Source organism: Neoarius graeffei, chromosome 1, assembly GCF_027579695.1.
Source record: "Neoarius graeffei isolate fNeoGra1 chromosome 1, fNeoGra1.pri, whole genome shotgun sequence".
Classification (NCBI taxonomy): Eukaryota; Metazoa; Chordata; class Actinopteri; order Siluriformes; family Ariidae; genus Neoarius; species Neoarius graeffei.
This window is the reverse complement of record NC_083569.1, coordinates 78,415,549-78,428,774: the sequence shown is the minus strand read 5'-3', so window position 1 is coordinate 78,428,774 and position 13,226 is coordinate 78,415,549. Positions and strand designations below refer to the sequence as shown.

Here is a 13,226-nt window from a genome sequence, read left to right as displayed (position 1 = left end):
ATGACGTCAGCGTGCGGTATTTTTCCCTTCGCGGTTTGTTCCTTCTCTCTCGCCATAGTAAGACACCCACATCCGCTTGTTCTGACCCACTGGAGGTAGCGTCACAGTGCTGTTAGCCAATCAGAGGTAACACGTTTACATGTCATGAATATTAATGATAAGACCCGCCCCCACCCTCTACCCTTCCCCGCCTCCTGCTTCTCATTAGCAAAACGACGCACTGGGAAAAGCGCTGAAATGGGGCTTTCTCCCAGGAGGCTATATCTACGTGCTGAGGGTTCATTTTGAGAAAGGCTGTGGATATAACATCCGGAAACCTCCACGAGCCCGTTTAAAGCATCAACAAACCACCATGCCATGGGACCTTTAAAATACAATTTAGACAGTAAACTATTTAACATGTCTAGTTTTATAAGGTATAATTTCCAGGGGTGAGGTCATTTTTGTAAGACTAGCACTTTAACTACACTAGTTAGTTAAGGTGTCCTTCAGATTCTGTGGTTAAAACCTTCAAACTATCACAGCATGCTGTATTTGTTCAAGTTGTTGGGAAAGTTTCTGTATTTAATTGAAATCAGATGCTCGAGACAATTTAAAAATCTTTTTATTGAGTTTTGAGTCAAGGTTATTTTTAAATCAGTCAGTCAATCCAAATCCTGCCTACTTCTGAAAGCATTCTGACCAATCCAACCCACTCTCTCAGGAATTCTGCTCAATCCTGAACTGCCTCAGTGGAATTCTTACCAAATTAGTCCACTCATCATTTTGACTAATCCCTCCCATTCCAGAAATAATAATAATAATGTGGGATTTTATTATTCAAACTGACCAAGTAATTCACCACCAGAAACCAGATATTGTAATTCAGAAAAAGAAGACTAGGGAGACGATCACTGTAGACATTGCTGTCCCTTGGAACAGTAAAGTTGTACAGAAAGAATTAGAAAAGCATGACAAATACCAAGATCTAGCTAGAGAGATTGGAAAGCTGTGGAATTCAAAGACGAAAGTTGTGCCGAAAGTTGTGCCAATAGTTGTTGGGGCGTTGGGCACAATGTCAAACAAGTTGACAGGACACTTGAAGGAACTGGGTATTCCAGACGGGAAACGAACAATGCAGAAGTCTGCTCTCCTCGGATCAGCACATATCCTTAGGAAGGTGTTAGAAGTCTAAGGTCTCAGGATGACACTTGACTGGAAGCTATTTATCCAGGGATAAACCCTGTGTTTAATCCTAATAATAATAATGATATATTTATTACAGCTTTGCCAAAACATCTCATCTCATTATCTCTAGCCGCTTTATCCTGTTCTACAGGGTCGCAGGCAAGCTGGAGCCTATCCCAGCTGACTGCGGGCGAAAGGCGGGGTACACCCTGGACAAGTCGCCAGGTCATCACAGGGCTGACACATAGACACAGACAACCATTCACACTCTCATTCACACCTACGGTCAATTTAGAGTCACCAGTTAACCTAACCTGCATGTCTTTGGACTGTGGGGGAAACCGGAGCACCCGGAGGAAACCCACGCGGACACGGGGAGAACATGCAAACTCCACACAGAAAGGCCCTCGCCGGCCACGGGGCTCGAACCCAGACCTTCTTACTGTGAGGCGACAGCGCTAACCACTACACCACCGTGCCGCCCTTTTGCCAAAACATGCTAGACATATTAAAAATGTTAACAATTCAATATAAAATAATAAATAGATAATAAAGGCACAAGTAATTAAAATTAAACATTAAAAATACTGAAAGTTTTATAAAGCTAACTTGTACTGAAAATTCAATCTGTTATAAAAGCTAGACTTGATGATATTCGTTCTTTGGGGTTGAAGATGACCATGATTTCAATTTGGTGGGTGGTGGTTGTGGGTCCAGAGGTGAATGATGAGGCCAATCAAGGCTTTGAAGGTATGCCCACATGTTAGTGTTCCAGGTGCTAAGGTTTGAGTACCTTCAGCATCTTTTTGTTGTATTTTGACCACTGAGTGGGATCCCTGCCAGCCGCAGTGTGCTGGCCAGGGTGAGGTGAAGCAGGCTATGTTTGGAGCACCATTTCTAGCCCCTTCCTCCATGGAGGTGAGCAGAGCAAATCCTAAACAGGGCTGCTCAGACACCGAGGGGGCTGCCAAACTTCGCTGCTGCTTCGTTCCAGCAGAGAGCGACCCTATGCCCTGGGCCGCCTGTGTGCAGGTTCATGACTACAGCTTCCAGTGTTACTAGTGCTGGCAAGGGTGGCACATGCCCACTGCCCTAATACAGATTCTACACTGCATTCTACAAAGCTAGACTTAAAATGTTGAGTCTTAACGTGGAAGTAAGCCTCCCGGATTTCTAAGGTGCAAGAAACTGTGTTAAAATACAAGGTGAAAGATGAAAAAGACCAATTTGACCAATCCAGCCTGCTCTAAAGTAAGCTGAAGGGTCAAAATGAACAGCAGTGACAAAAGAAAACAAATAAGGTCATGTTCATTAACATGGAACAGTACGAGCAGCATTGACAGCATGAATTCTTCCTTAGGAAATGGGTTATCCTGATTAGCATTCTAATTTTATTTGAATGTTTTGGGAAATTGACTAAATTAATTAGGAAATAATAAGCAAATGAAACAGATTATTGCGGGAATGGGCAGGGATGGTTAGAACTCTTTGGAATTCCTTTAAACCCCAGCAAGCGTTAAATACACGTCTGATCACGTCGTCTTAATTTCCCTGAGGGAACCTGCCCATAGGGAGCAATAAAGTTCTATCTAATCTAAATGAACTGAAAACACTGAACAAAACTGTGCACTCTAGTGGTGTAAATACACACAGCAAATTATTCTACCCTTATTTTTTTAAACTGGGTTTCAAATGCACTTTAGGCATGGATATTGCTGTAATGACCACATCAGTGTGTAAACAGTTTAACTCAGAAATGAAAACTGAAATGGAAGACCTGGTGGTGCAGTGATTATCACAGTCACCTCACAGCAAGAAGGTTCTGGGTTCAAACCTCTGTGCTGATGGGGGGCCTTTCTGTGTGGAGTTTGCATGTTCTCTTTGTGCCTGGGTGAGTTTCCTCCCACAGTCCAAAGACACGTGGATTTGGTCAATTGGCTACTCTAAATTGCCCATAGCTGTGAGTGCGAGTGGCCGTCTGTCTCTCTCCCTGTGTAGCCCTGCGATAGAATGGCGATCTGCCCAGGGTGAACCCCACTTCTCGCCTGAAAGTCAGATGATATTGGTTCCAGCTTGATGGATATGATTGAATCCAATGTGATTCAGGTTTAGACTTTATTAAAAGCATCAGAAAGTAACTGGATGAGATCAGATGTCTGAAGAAGAGAGAAGAGAAGCCTTTATTTGTCACATGTACATTCAAGCACAGTGAAATTCGTCCTCTGCATTTAACCCATCTGAAATTGTGAACACACAGCTATACTACAGCGTCCAGTGAGCAGTTGTGGGTTAGGTGCCTTGCTCAAGGGCATTTCAGCTCAAGCCCCCCCCCAGTTAACCTCACCACGTCTTCGGACTGTGAGGGAAACCGGAGCACCCAGAGGAAACCCACACAGACACGGGGAGAGCATGCAAACTCCACACAGAAAGGCCCCCATCAGCCACTGGGTTTGAACCCAGAACCTTCTTGCTGTGAGGCGACAGTGCTAACCACTACACCACTGTGCCGCACAGAGCAGTCATAATGAGCCTCCACTTAATGCACACTGATGCCTCTGGTTTTCCAACCTTCTGAGAAACCGTGCATCTGTATTAGTGAGAATTAATCTCATTATCAACTAAGACTCCAGATTCGGATCCCTATGTGATGGGGGTATTGATCTCATCTCTGCTGCTGTTAGAATATCCAGGCATCAGAGAAGGATGATGGGTAATAGCATGAAGATAATTGGCTTGGTGTGTAGGCAGGATTTTTTTAAATTACTTGGGGAATATGTCCATTTGCTTATTAAGTCCTATTTGTTCCTGGTAATGGGAATGGATGCCCTGCTCCGGCATTATTCTTGTCTACTTGTGCATGAAGATACCTGAGATGTTATTCTGCCCCTCACCCTGACTTTGTTCACTTTTTACAAAGTAAAATGGCTCATAGATTTTCTTGTCGCTGACTGCTGTGACCAGACAGTTAAAAGCATAACAGTGGAGTGGTGGAGCATTTCAGGCACACTGGTGTGTTGACCATTTTATCTCTGTCTGTATGAATGCTGAGTCATCTGAGGCATGGAGGCAGACACAAGTAATGCATTTTAAAACTGCTCTGAGCCGTGTGTGTGTGTGTGTGTGTGTGTGTTTATAGTTGTACCAGGGTCCAGAGACAAATGCCACGGTTTGCATACATCACCCTGGAGCACCAGTCTTTCATGAAGGGTGAGGCTACAGTTTTAAAGTATTTGTGAAAATGTACTTTTATATATAGATTTTAATTTCTAATTTCAACCCCCCCCCCCCCCTCCCCCCATGATATAACCATTATAGACACAGGCTTCATGTTTAGGTCTGGGAAAAGGTTTTTAAATTTGGACAAGGTTTTGCAAAAATTCTGAATATTCTCTTGTTAAATGAATCTGGACACGGCTCTCTTCTCATTAAGGTTCTCAATCTGTAATCTTTAGACTTGTTGCTGGCACTAATGCAGCCTCCCTTCATGCACCGAACTCGCATAATCATGACCTTTTAATATTGAAACAAACAAAAAAACCTGGAAAAAATGCCTAGAATTTTAGTACATCAGAGTAAAATAATTTGTGGTAAAATGATTAAAAATATGCCACAAGGATTGTGCCATTCATTCATAGTCCCTCCATTTTCACAGGCTGAAAAGAAATTGGACAGTTGACTGAAGAGCAGTTTTATGGCCAGGTGTAGCCTGTTTTCCTTGTTATTTCAGAATTCATGAAAAATTAAGGTGATATGATTCATCGTGGTGGTGTTCAGAGGCAAAAGTATGAAAACAGTCGCTGTCTAAGCACTTATGGACTCTCTCTTCTCAAACACCACACTGTGTAATACCGTAATCGCCCATCACTGACCTACAGTAAATATATGCATCCACAAATCCACTTTATACCATGGTAAAAGAGTCAATGAAATTCTCTCTCTCCCTCTCTCTCTCTTCAACTGTCCAATTAGTTTTGAGCCTGTGAAGATGGGATGGAGATATATGATTTGAAGTTGAAAGTCATTATTTCAATCACATACTGGTAGCCAGAGGTGGACAGAGTATCCAACTTCATTACTTAAGTCAGAGTACAGATCCCGCTGGTCAAATGTTACTCTGATACAAGTGAAAGTTGTCCAGTCAAATTTTTACTTAAGTTAAAGTACTGAAGTACTTGCTTTTAAAAATACTTAAGTATTAATAGTACATTTTCTGTCAACGCATTGTTGTATTATTGCCACAACGCTTACAAAACCAAATGCCTCTGAAGCAACTGACTGGATTTACTGAGTAGCTTGTAGAACCTGTAGAGCTGAAGCTCCACCTGACATGCTAGCAAACTCTTTTTTCAAACTCGAAATCATATTGGGTAGCTAATGTTACAAGAGAAGAAAGATTTCTGTTTATTTGGCAAGATTATGCTAAAGTTAATGTTATTCATGTTAGCATAACTATTTTTACATGCTAACGAATGGTGTCCAAGTTAACTACGTAGCTGTGTGTTAACGTTAGCCATGGACAAGGCTGTAGCAACTTGGTGGGCAAATCCATAGAAAATCATTTGACTAACCAGAAAGCATAGCTATTGTAACATTACCAATAGCTCTAAAAGCACAGACAACTTCATTACAAGCTTTTTCTTGGAATAGACCTCAATATACTTCCACAGGTCGGACGATGAGTTTTTGTAGGCCGTGATGTGGTTCATTTTCGGCAAACATTTAAAACGAAATGAATCTTTAATCCTTTCAGAAAACTGAAACATGGGTTCTAGGTATGGCCATGAGTGCGTGTGTGTGTATATATGAGTGTTTGTCTATTTCTTATCTAGAGTGTTTATATTGTTTATTTAAATTATTCTATTTTTATTTATTGCATTGCCTGTTTGCACCATGGGTCAGAGAGGACTGAAATTTCATCTGTGCTGTATGTCGAGCATGTATAGCATATTTGACAATAAAGTTGACTTGACTTGATTCTCCAGAAAAACCACCTCCTTCCATTCTGCCATCAACTGATCATGTTCAAATAACGCTGCTGAGAAATTAAACTTGATTTTATACAGTCTGTGGATGTGACGTGACCCTAGTGATTTACTGATCGGCTGTCTCAGTGTCACCTGTGGAAAGAATCAATCGTGTTTTATAAAAGAAAGCAAAAAACATCCACTTTCAAAGCCGCTTCATAGTAACGAGGACCTTGATAGAAATGCAGTGGGGTGAAAAGTACGATATTTGTCTTTCAAATGTAGTGAAGTTAAAGTCATAAGTTTCCAAAAAAATAAAAATACTCAAAGTACAGATACTCAAAGTGTACTTAAGTACAGTACTCGAGTAAATGTACTTCGTTACTGTCCACCTCTGCTGGTAGCTTCATTTCAAATCCCTTCCCTTACAGAAAAAACACATGAATTTCCCATGTATTTCACATGTGATCATGTTACCACATGTGGAATACATGGTATCAGATTTTGTAACATGTGTTACCATTGTAGAGCACATGTGGAAAACATTCCCACATGTGATTCACATAAAATTGGGCCAAAACCACGTTTCCCATGTGCAAATAACACGTTTCCCATGTGCAAAACACATTTTCCACATATTTCACATGTGAGAAATCACATGTGAAGTTCATGTGGTTTTTCTGTAAGGGTTGTGGTGGTGTACAGAGGCAAAATTACAGAAATTGGGTCCCTGTTCACAGATTTGACATTTTCCTGTAAAACCATTTAAGCTGGCATCTGGGTAAATGAGTCCAAGACAAAATATATCTGTAGTGTGTCCCAAGGCTGTTTGCCTGTGATTAGACTGAAACAGCAGGATGTAATAGGGTTCTATACTTTGCAGAAAGTGAACAGGTACACAGCTTAATTCCTGAGAGTCATTAAAATTTCTTTCAATCAACCTTAAGGTACAAATACTGGAGCTGCTGCTGCATCAAGACCATCGACTTTAACGCTTTCCTGGATCAAAAGGGCTGTACTACAGGCAAACACTGCTGGGTCCAAAAACAGGTACAAGCATTTTAGCATTCCTCTGGTGCTTTTATGTGCAAGTGCCACATCCATAAACCTGAAACATTTTTCATCGTGCTAACTCAGATCTGGACTGACCTTCAGAGAAACATTGAAAAATCCAGTGTCTGCTTAGCATATAGATTCCTTTTTCTTTAATAATATGTGGATGTGCTTTAGGAGTAGCATATAGTACTTACTCTAGTGTTTTTGCTTTGTTATCGGATTGAAAAACTGACATAAGTATTAATCTATTAAGGTGTAATATAGGCGCGCCTCGTCAGCTATCAGCTCATGTATGACTCGATTTCGTGGAATGACTGTTAATTATTTCATTACAGTGGCGCCTGTGAAGGGGTAGGATATATTAGGCAGCAAGAGAACAGTCAGTTCTTGAAGTTGATGTGTTGGAAGCAGGAAAAATGGGCAAGCGTAAGGATCTGAGCCATTTTAACAAGGGCCAAATTGTGATGGTTAGATGACTGGGTCTGAACATCTCCAAAATGGCACATCTTGTGAGGTGTGTTCCTGGTATGCAGTAGTTAATACCTACCAAAAATGGTCCAAGGAAGGACAACCGGTGAACCGGGGACAGAGCCATGGGCATCAAAGGCTCACTGATTCACATGGGGCACGAAGGCTAGCCCATATGGTCCAATCCCACAGAAGAGCTACTGTAGCACAAACTGCTGAAAAAGTTAAAGGTGCTGACACCTTTCTGTTTTAGCCAGCATTAACTTTTTCAGCAGTTTGTGCTACAGGAGCTCTTCTGTTATATTATTATATACTATTATGTTCCAGTTGTGGTTAAGACAATTCAGAATAACACACGTTCTATTTTGAGAAGATAATCAACAGGGTGGTGTGATCCGTTACCACACCAAAGGATTTCCATCAACAGAAAGGTCTGAAGTGTTTTAGTCCTCTTAATCTATTTGACAGCAATTTGAATTATCAGTTTGTGGTTAGATTTAATGCTGTAGAAAATTCACAGAACAACTCTGTTCCGGTTATCAGTTATTGTTACTATAGAAACGATCAAGTCTTAGAACAAGGGCATCAATATATATCTACAGGAATTATTTGAATTACAGCCATGACTACTGTCAGAGCTACAGTTATGACAATCAGCGCCTTTGGTCCAATCAGATTCAAGAATTCAACAGTGCTGTGGTATAATACAAAATAAGCTAAAGCTGAGATCTCCATGGTGACTAAGCTGTTTCGTTGCTGTTGACAGGATAAGAAGAAAGTGGCATGTCGATATGACTGGCACCAGACGGGCAACCAGGTGGTGGTCACCATCTATGCCAAGAACTCCAACCCTGAGCATTCCTATGTGGAGGCCAACCGCACAGTGGTGAGTCCACGGCCTGTTCATATCCCTAACAGCTCTCTGTGGTGCTGGAAGAGGCTGAAATTTCACTCTGGATTGAAATGCACTTCTGATAATTACTTGATTTATAAGTGTTCATGGTTAATGTTTAAGGTGAACATGATCCTAGATTTGGGCGGCACAGTGGTGTAGTGGTTAGCGCTGTCGCCTCACAGCAAGAAGGTCCGGGTTCGAGCCCAGTGGCCGGCGAGGGCCTTTCTGTGTGGAGTTTGCATGTTCTCCCCGTGTCCACATGGGTTTCCTCCGGGTGCTCCGGTTTCCCCCACAGTCCAAAGACATGCAGGTTAGGTTAACTGGTGACTCTAAATTGACCGTAGGTGTGAATGTGAGTGTGAATGGTTGTCTGTGTCTATGTGTCAGCCCTGTGATGACCTGGCGACTTGTCCAGGGTGTACCCCGCCTTTCGCCCGTAGTCAGCTGGGATAGGCTCCAGCTTGCCTGCGACCCTGTAGAAGGATAAAGCGGCTAGAGATAATGAGATGAGATGATCCTAGATTCGAATAAACCCTGGCAGCACAAGTGCAGTCCTAGGAGGCTAGAGTCCAGCACAGGGAATTGATTTCCTTGCTCAAAGAATTCAGTTCACTGGTTAACTATGAGGTTCAGTCAATGTTTAGAGCTCACCAGATTGTAGCTGTGCATCCTTCACATTAAAGAAGCAATGGCCACTCCACTGGGACTGGATGGATGGATGGAAATGGTGGTGGTCTTCTTAGCTGAACTGGCTGCTTTTTTTTTTTTTTTTAAATATCCCTGCTCTGGGGGGGGGGGGGGGGGGGGGGGGGTATACTGGTTTACCTCTATCCATCCAATATATAGGATGGATTTACAAAATTTTCATAACACTTTTCTCAGCAACTACAAATCACAACTGCTTGATATTTGGTACAGAGTTTCAGCTTGGGGTTCTATACCGTGTATACTGTTTTCAGGTCTGTCCCACATCGACTTCCTGTTTACCAACTGAATGAATTTACGAAACACACAGAGTGGATTTTGACGCTATTTCAAGAAGCAAAATGCTATTTCAAGATGACAATTTACCAGGAGGCTATTTGAAATCCCTGGGGAGAGACACTGCTCTTTACTTACTTGTTTCAGGGTTCATTATTTGTTGAAGTCAACATTCATAATAAGTTTCCTATTCCTTTGATTACTTGCATTCTGATATAAGTGCACTGTAAAAAAGAATAGTTGAGAATACTTGAAATTTCAAGGCAACAGTCTGCATTAATAATTTTATGTTTTGCCAACGATGTGCCCATGATAATCCAAACTATGATAACACTGTTATCTTTATTAAGAATTCTTAATTAAGTCAATTTTCAATTCCTCATTCTGCCAACATAGATTTCTCTTTTTGCTGAACAGTGGCATTCACAGTAGTACAAAAAGGCAATTGAGGTTATCACAATTTTTTGGGGGGCTTTTTTCACCTTTATTTGGATAGGACAGTGTAGAGACAGGAAATGAGCAGGAGAGAGAGAGATCAGGAAATGACCTCAGGTCGGAATCAAACCCAGGCCCCCAGATGGTATGGTATGGTATGGCGCCTTATCCACCTGAGCCACGACAACATGAACTTCAACCGAAGAGAGAACCACATTGCCCAGCCCTTGCATTTGGGAGAGGAAACCACGTGTCTTGGTCATTCAGAGCATGCGCTGAATAAACACCTGTGACAATTATGTATTTTCAATTCAGATTATTCACTATTGTATATTTACACATCATTGAGGTGCACCCTATCAGTTTGATGTGGATTTTTCTTGATGTGGATAATTCTAAAAAATAGAATTATGCTTTGTTCAAGTAATTCCATATTCACAATTGAATGGACAAGAAAATATGAATAATTATTAACGAACAGAAAAATCCACATCAAACTGATAGGGTGCACCTCAATGATGTGTAAATATGCAATAGTGAATAATCTGAATTGAAAATACATAATTGCCACAGGTGTTTATTCAGCACATGCTCTTAATGACCAAGACACGGGGTTTCCTCTCCCAAATGCAAGGGCTGGGCAATGTGGTTCTCTCTCTGGTTGAAGATCATGTTGTTGTGGCTCAGGTGGATAAGGCGCCATACCATAAGTCCGGGGACCCGGGTTCGATTCCGACCTGAGGTCATTTCCCTCTCCTGCTCATTTCCTGTCTCTACACTGTCCTATCCAAATAAAGGTAAAAAAAAAAGCCCCCCCCAAAAAATTGTGAGAACCTCAATTGCCTTTTTGTACTACTGTGAATGCCACTGTTCAGCAAAAAGAGAAATCTATGTTGGCAGAATGAGGAATTGAAAATTGACTTAATTAAGAATTCTTAATAAAGATAACAGTGTTATCATAGTTTGGATTATCATGGGCATACATCGTTGGCAAAACATAAAATTCTTAATGCAGACTGTTGCCTTGAAATTTCAAGTATTCTCGACTATTCTTTTTTTACAGTGTGAGAGCATGGGGGATATGTCAGTGAGCAGTAGCTCACAGTTGATCTTGTTTTCAATGTTATATGCTGTTAAGGATATACCTGTACCTTAAGGAGTTCCTGTTTCTGTCCCAACAGCTGACGTGTCATATTCAGTTTGAGAAAGATAAAGAGTTTCACAAGGACTTCTATCTGTGGGGGGTAAGAAATTGTGCTCACATATTTCAGCAGCACTTCCAAGCAAATCCTGCCAACACTTTCAATACAAAGTTAAAGCATACACATCAGTGATCAGTCAGTCACCTTTGTTGGTTTTTCAGGTAGTTGATGTGAAGAGCAGTTTTGTGAACATGGTGCCTTCTAAAGTAGAAGTGACCTTAAAGAAGGCCGATGCTGTAGCTTGGGGTAAACTGGAGGACCCCAAACACAAACCCGGACCTGAGGTCACAGACGAGGACATCACCACAGAGCACGAGACGAAAGCAGATGAAAAACCAGATTGGTACATCTCAGATGATGACATCAGTGAGTCAGACTGGGAGGATGAAGACGAAGATGATGGTGATGAGAAAGAAGAGCAGGATGTTGATGGTCCCCCGTTGCTGGAGGAACCCAAACCTGTACCTCCAAAGAATTAGAGGCCAGTTAATATTGACACAGGTATTGTTTTTATACAGCGTGACAGTAGGGGTCGGATGGGCATGATGGTGTATTGTGATAAGTTAGTTGGAATTAGTTATACTGTTCTCATTGTGATATAGTGGTAATTATTTAAACGTTATACTCAGGGCCTGCACATTTCTGCATTAAAAAAAAAAAAAAAGATAATGGTCATCAAAACTACAACCCCGATTCCAAAAAAGTTGGGACAAAGTACAAATTGTAAATAAAAACGGAATGCAATAATTTACAAATCTCAAAAACTGATATTGTATTCACAATAGAACATAGACAACATATCAAATGTCAAAAGTGAGACATTTTGAATTTCATGCCCCCCCCCCCCCCCCCCCCCCCCCCCCCCCCCTGCCCCCCCAAATATTGGCTCATTTGAAATTTCATGACAGCAACACATCTCAAAAAAGTTGGGACAGGGGCAATAAGAGGCTGGAAAAGTTAAAGGTACAAAAAAGGAACAGCTGGAGGACCAAACTGCAACTCACTAGGTCAATTGGCAATAGGTCATTAACATGACTGGGTATAAAAAGAGCATCTTGGAGTGGCAGCGGCTTTCAGAAGTAAAGATGGGAAGAGGATCACCAATCCCCCTAATTCTGCGCCGACAAATAGTGGAGCAATATCAGAAAGGAGTTCGACAGTGTAAAATTGCAAAGAGTTCGACCACATCATCTCCAGTGCATAAGATCATCAAAAGATTCAGAGAATCTTCGTCTGTGGTCAGACGAATCAAAATTTGTTCTTTATGGAAATCGGGGACACCGTGTTATTTGGGCTAAAGAGGAGAAGGACGACCCAAGTTATCAGCGCTCAGTTCAGAAGCCTGCATCTCTGATGGTATGGGGTTGCATTAGTGCGTGTGGCATGGGCAGCTTACACGTCTGGAAAGACACCATCAATGCTGAAAGGTATATCCAGGTTCTAGAGCAACATATGCTCCCATCCAGACGACGTCTCTTTCAGGGAAGACCTTTCAGGGAAGACCTCTACATTTTCTCAGTTTAAACATTTGATATGTCATCTATGTTCTATTCTGAATAAAATATGGAATTTTGAAACTTCCACATCATTGCATTCCGTTTTTATTTACAATTTGTACTTTGTCCCAACTTTTTGGAATTGGGGTTGTACCATAAGGCCCTGGTCATGCTATTGGTCCCAATTCTGTTGCACAAGGGGTAAAATTGAAGCATCCTTGTATGTACCCAGTACTATAATTTTTGATTTCCTAATACCCTAAAGTTAACAAATCACAGTGAGAGCTTAATGGGACCCAAGTGCACATTATCCAAACATCTGAATGAAGCAACAAGAAGGCTCTTCTGCTTCAAATAAGAACGTGGTGTAAACTCATTGTTTTTAAAATTCACTTTACCTCAGCTTATCAGTGATCCAAGCACAGTAAACACACTTTCTTTGTAGCAAAACTTGAAAAGTTCAGCAGAATCGGAACACCGAACAGTTCCTATCTGGTCCTCTATCTGCATGCAACACAGTATATGACCAAATTGGGAGGCTTTGGGTGGGTGACTGTGGTCA

The 13,226-nt window shown here is 41.5% G+C and overlaps 1 protein-coding gene across 1 annotated transcript in view; it reads left to right on the top strand.

The window, feature by feature from the left end:
- Positions 1 to 11,795, top strand: part of zgc:92429 (uncharacterized protein LOC445063 homolog) — a 28,351-nt gene extending 16,556 nt beyond the window's left edge. Inside the window, exons 7-11 of the mRNA XM_060925008.1 lie at positions 4,304 to 4,374; positions 7,079 to 7,181; positions 8,422 to 8,541; positions 11,148 to 11,210; positions 11,330 to 11,795. Coding sequence (XP_060780991.1) covers positions 4,304 to 4,374; positions 7,079 to 7,181; positions 8,422 to 8,541; positions 11,148 to 11,210; positions 11,330 to 11,647 — 675 coding nt within the window. The 3' untranslated portion in view covers positions 11,648 to 11,795. The remainder of the gene's footprint in view (positions 1 to 4,303; positions 4,375 to 7,078; positions 7,182 to 8,421; positions 8,542 to 11,147; positions 11,211 to 11,329) is intronic.
- Positions 11,796 to 13,226: the final 1,431 nt, after the last annotated feature.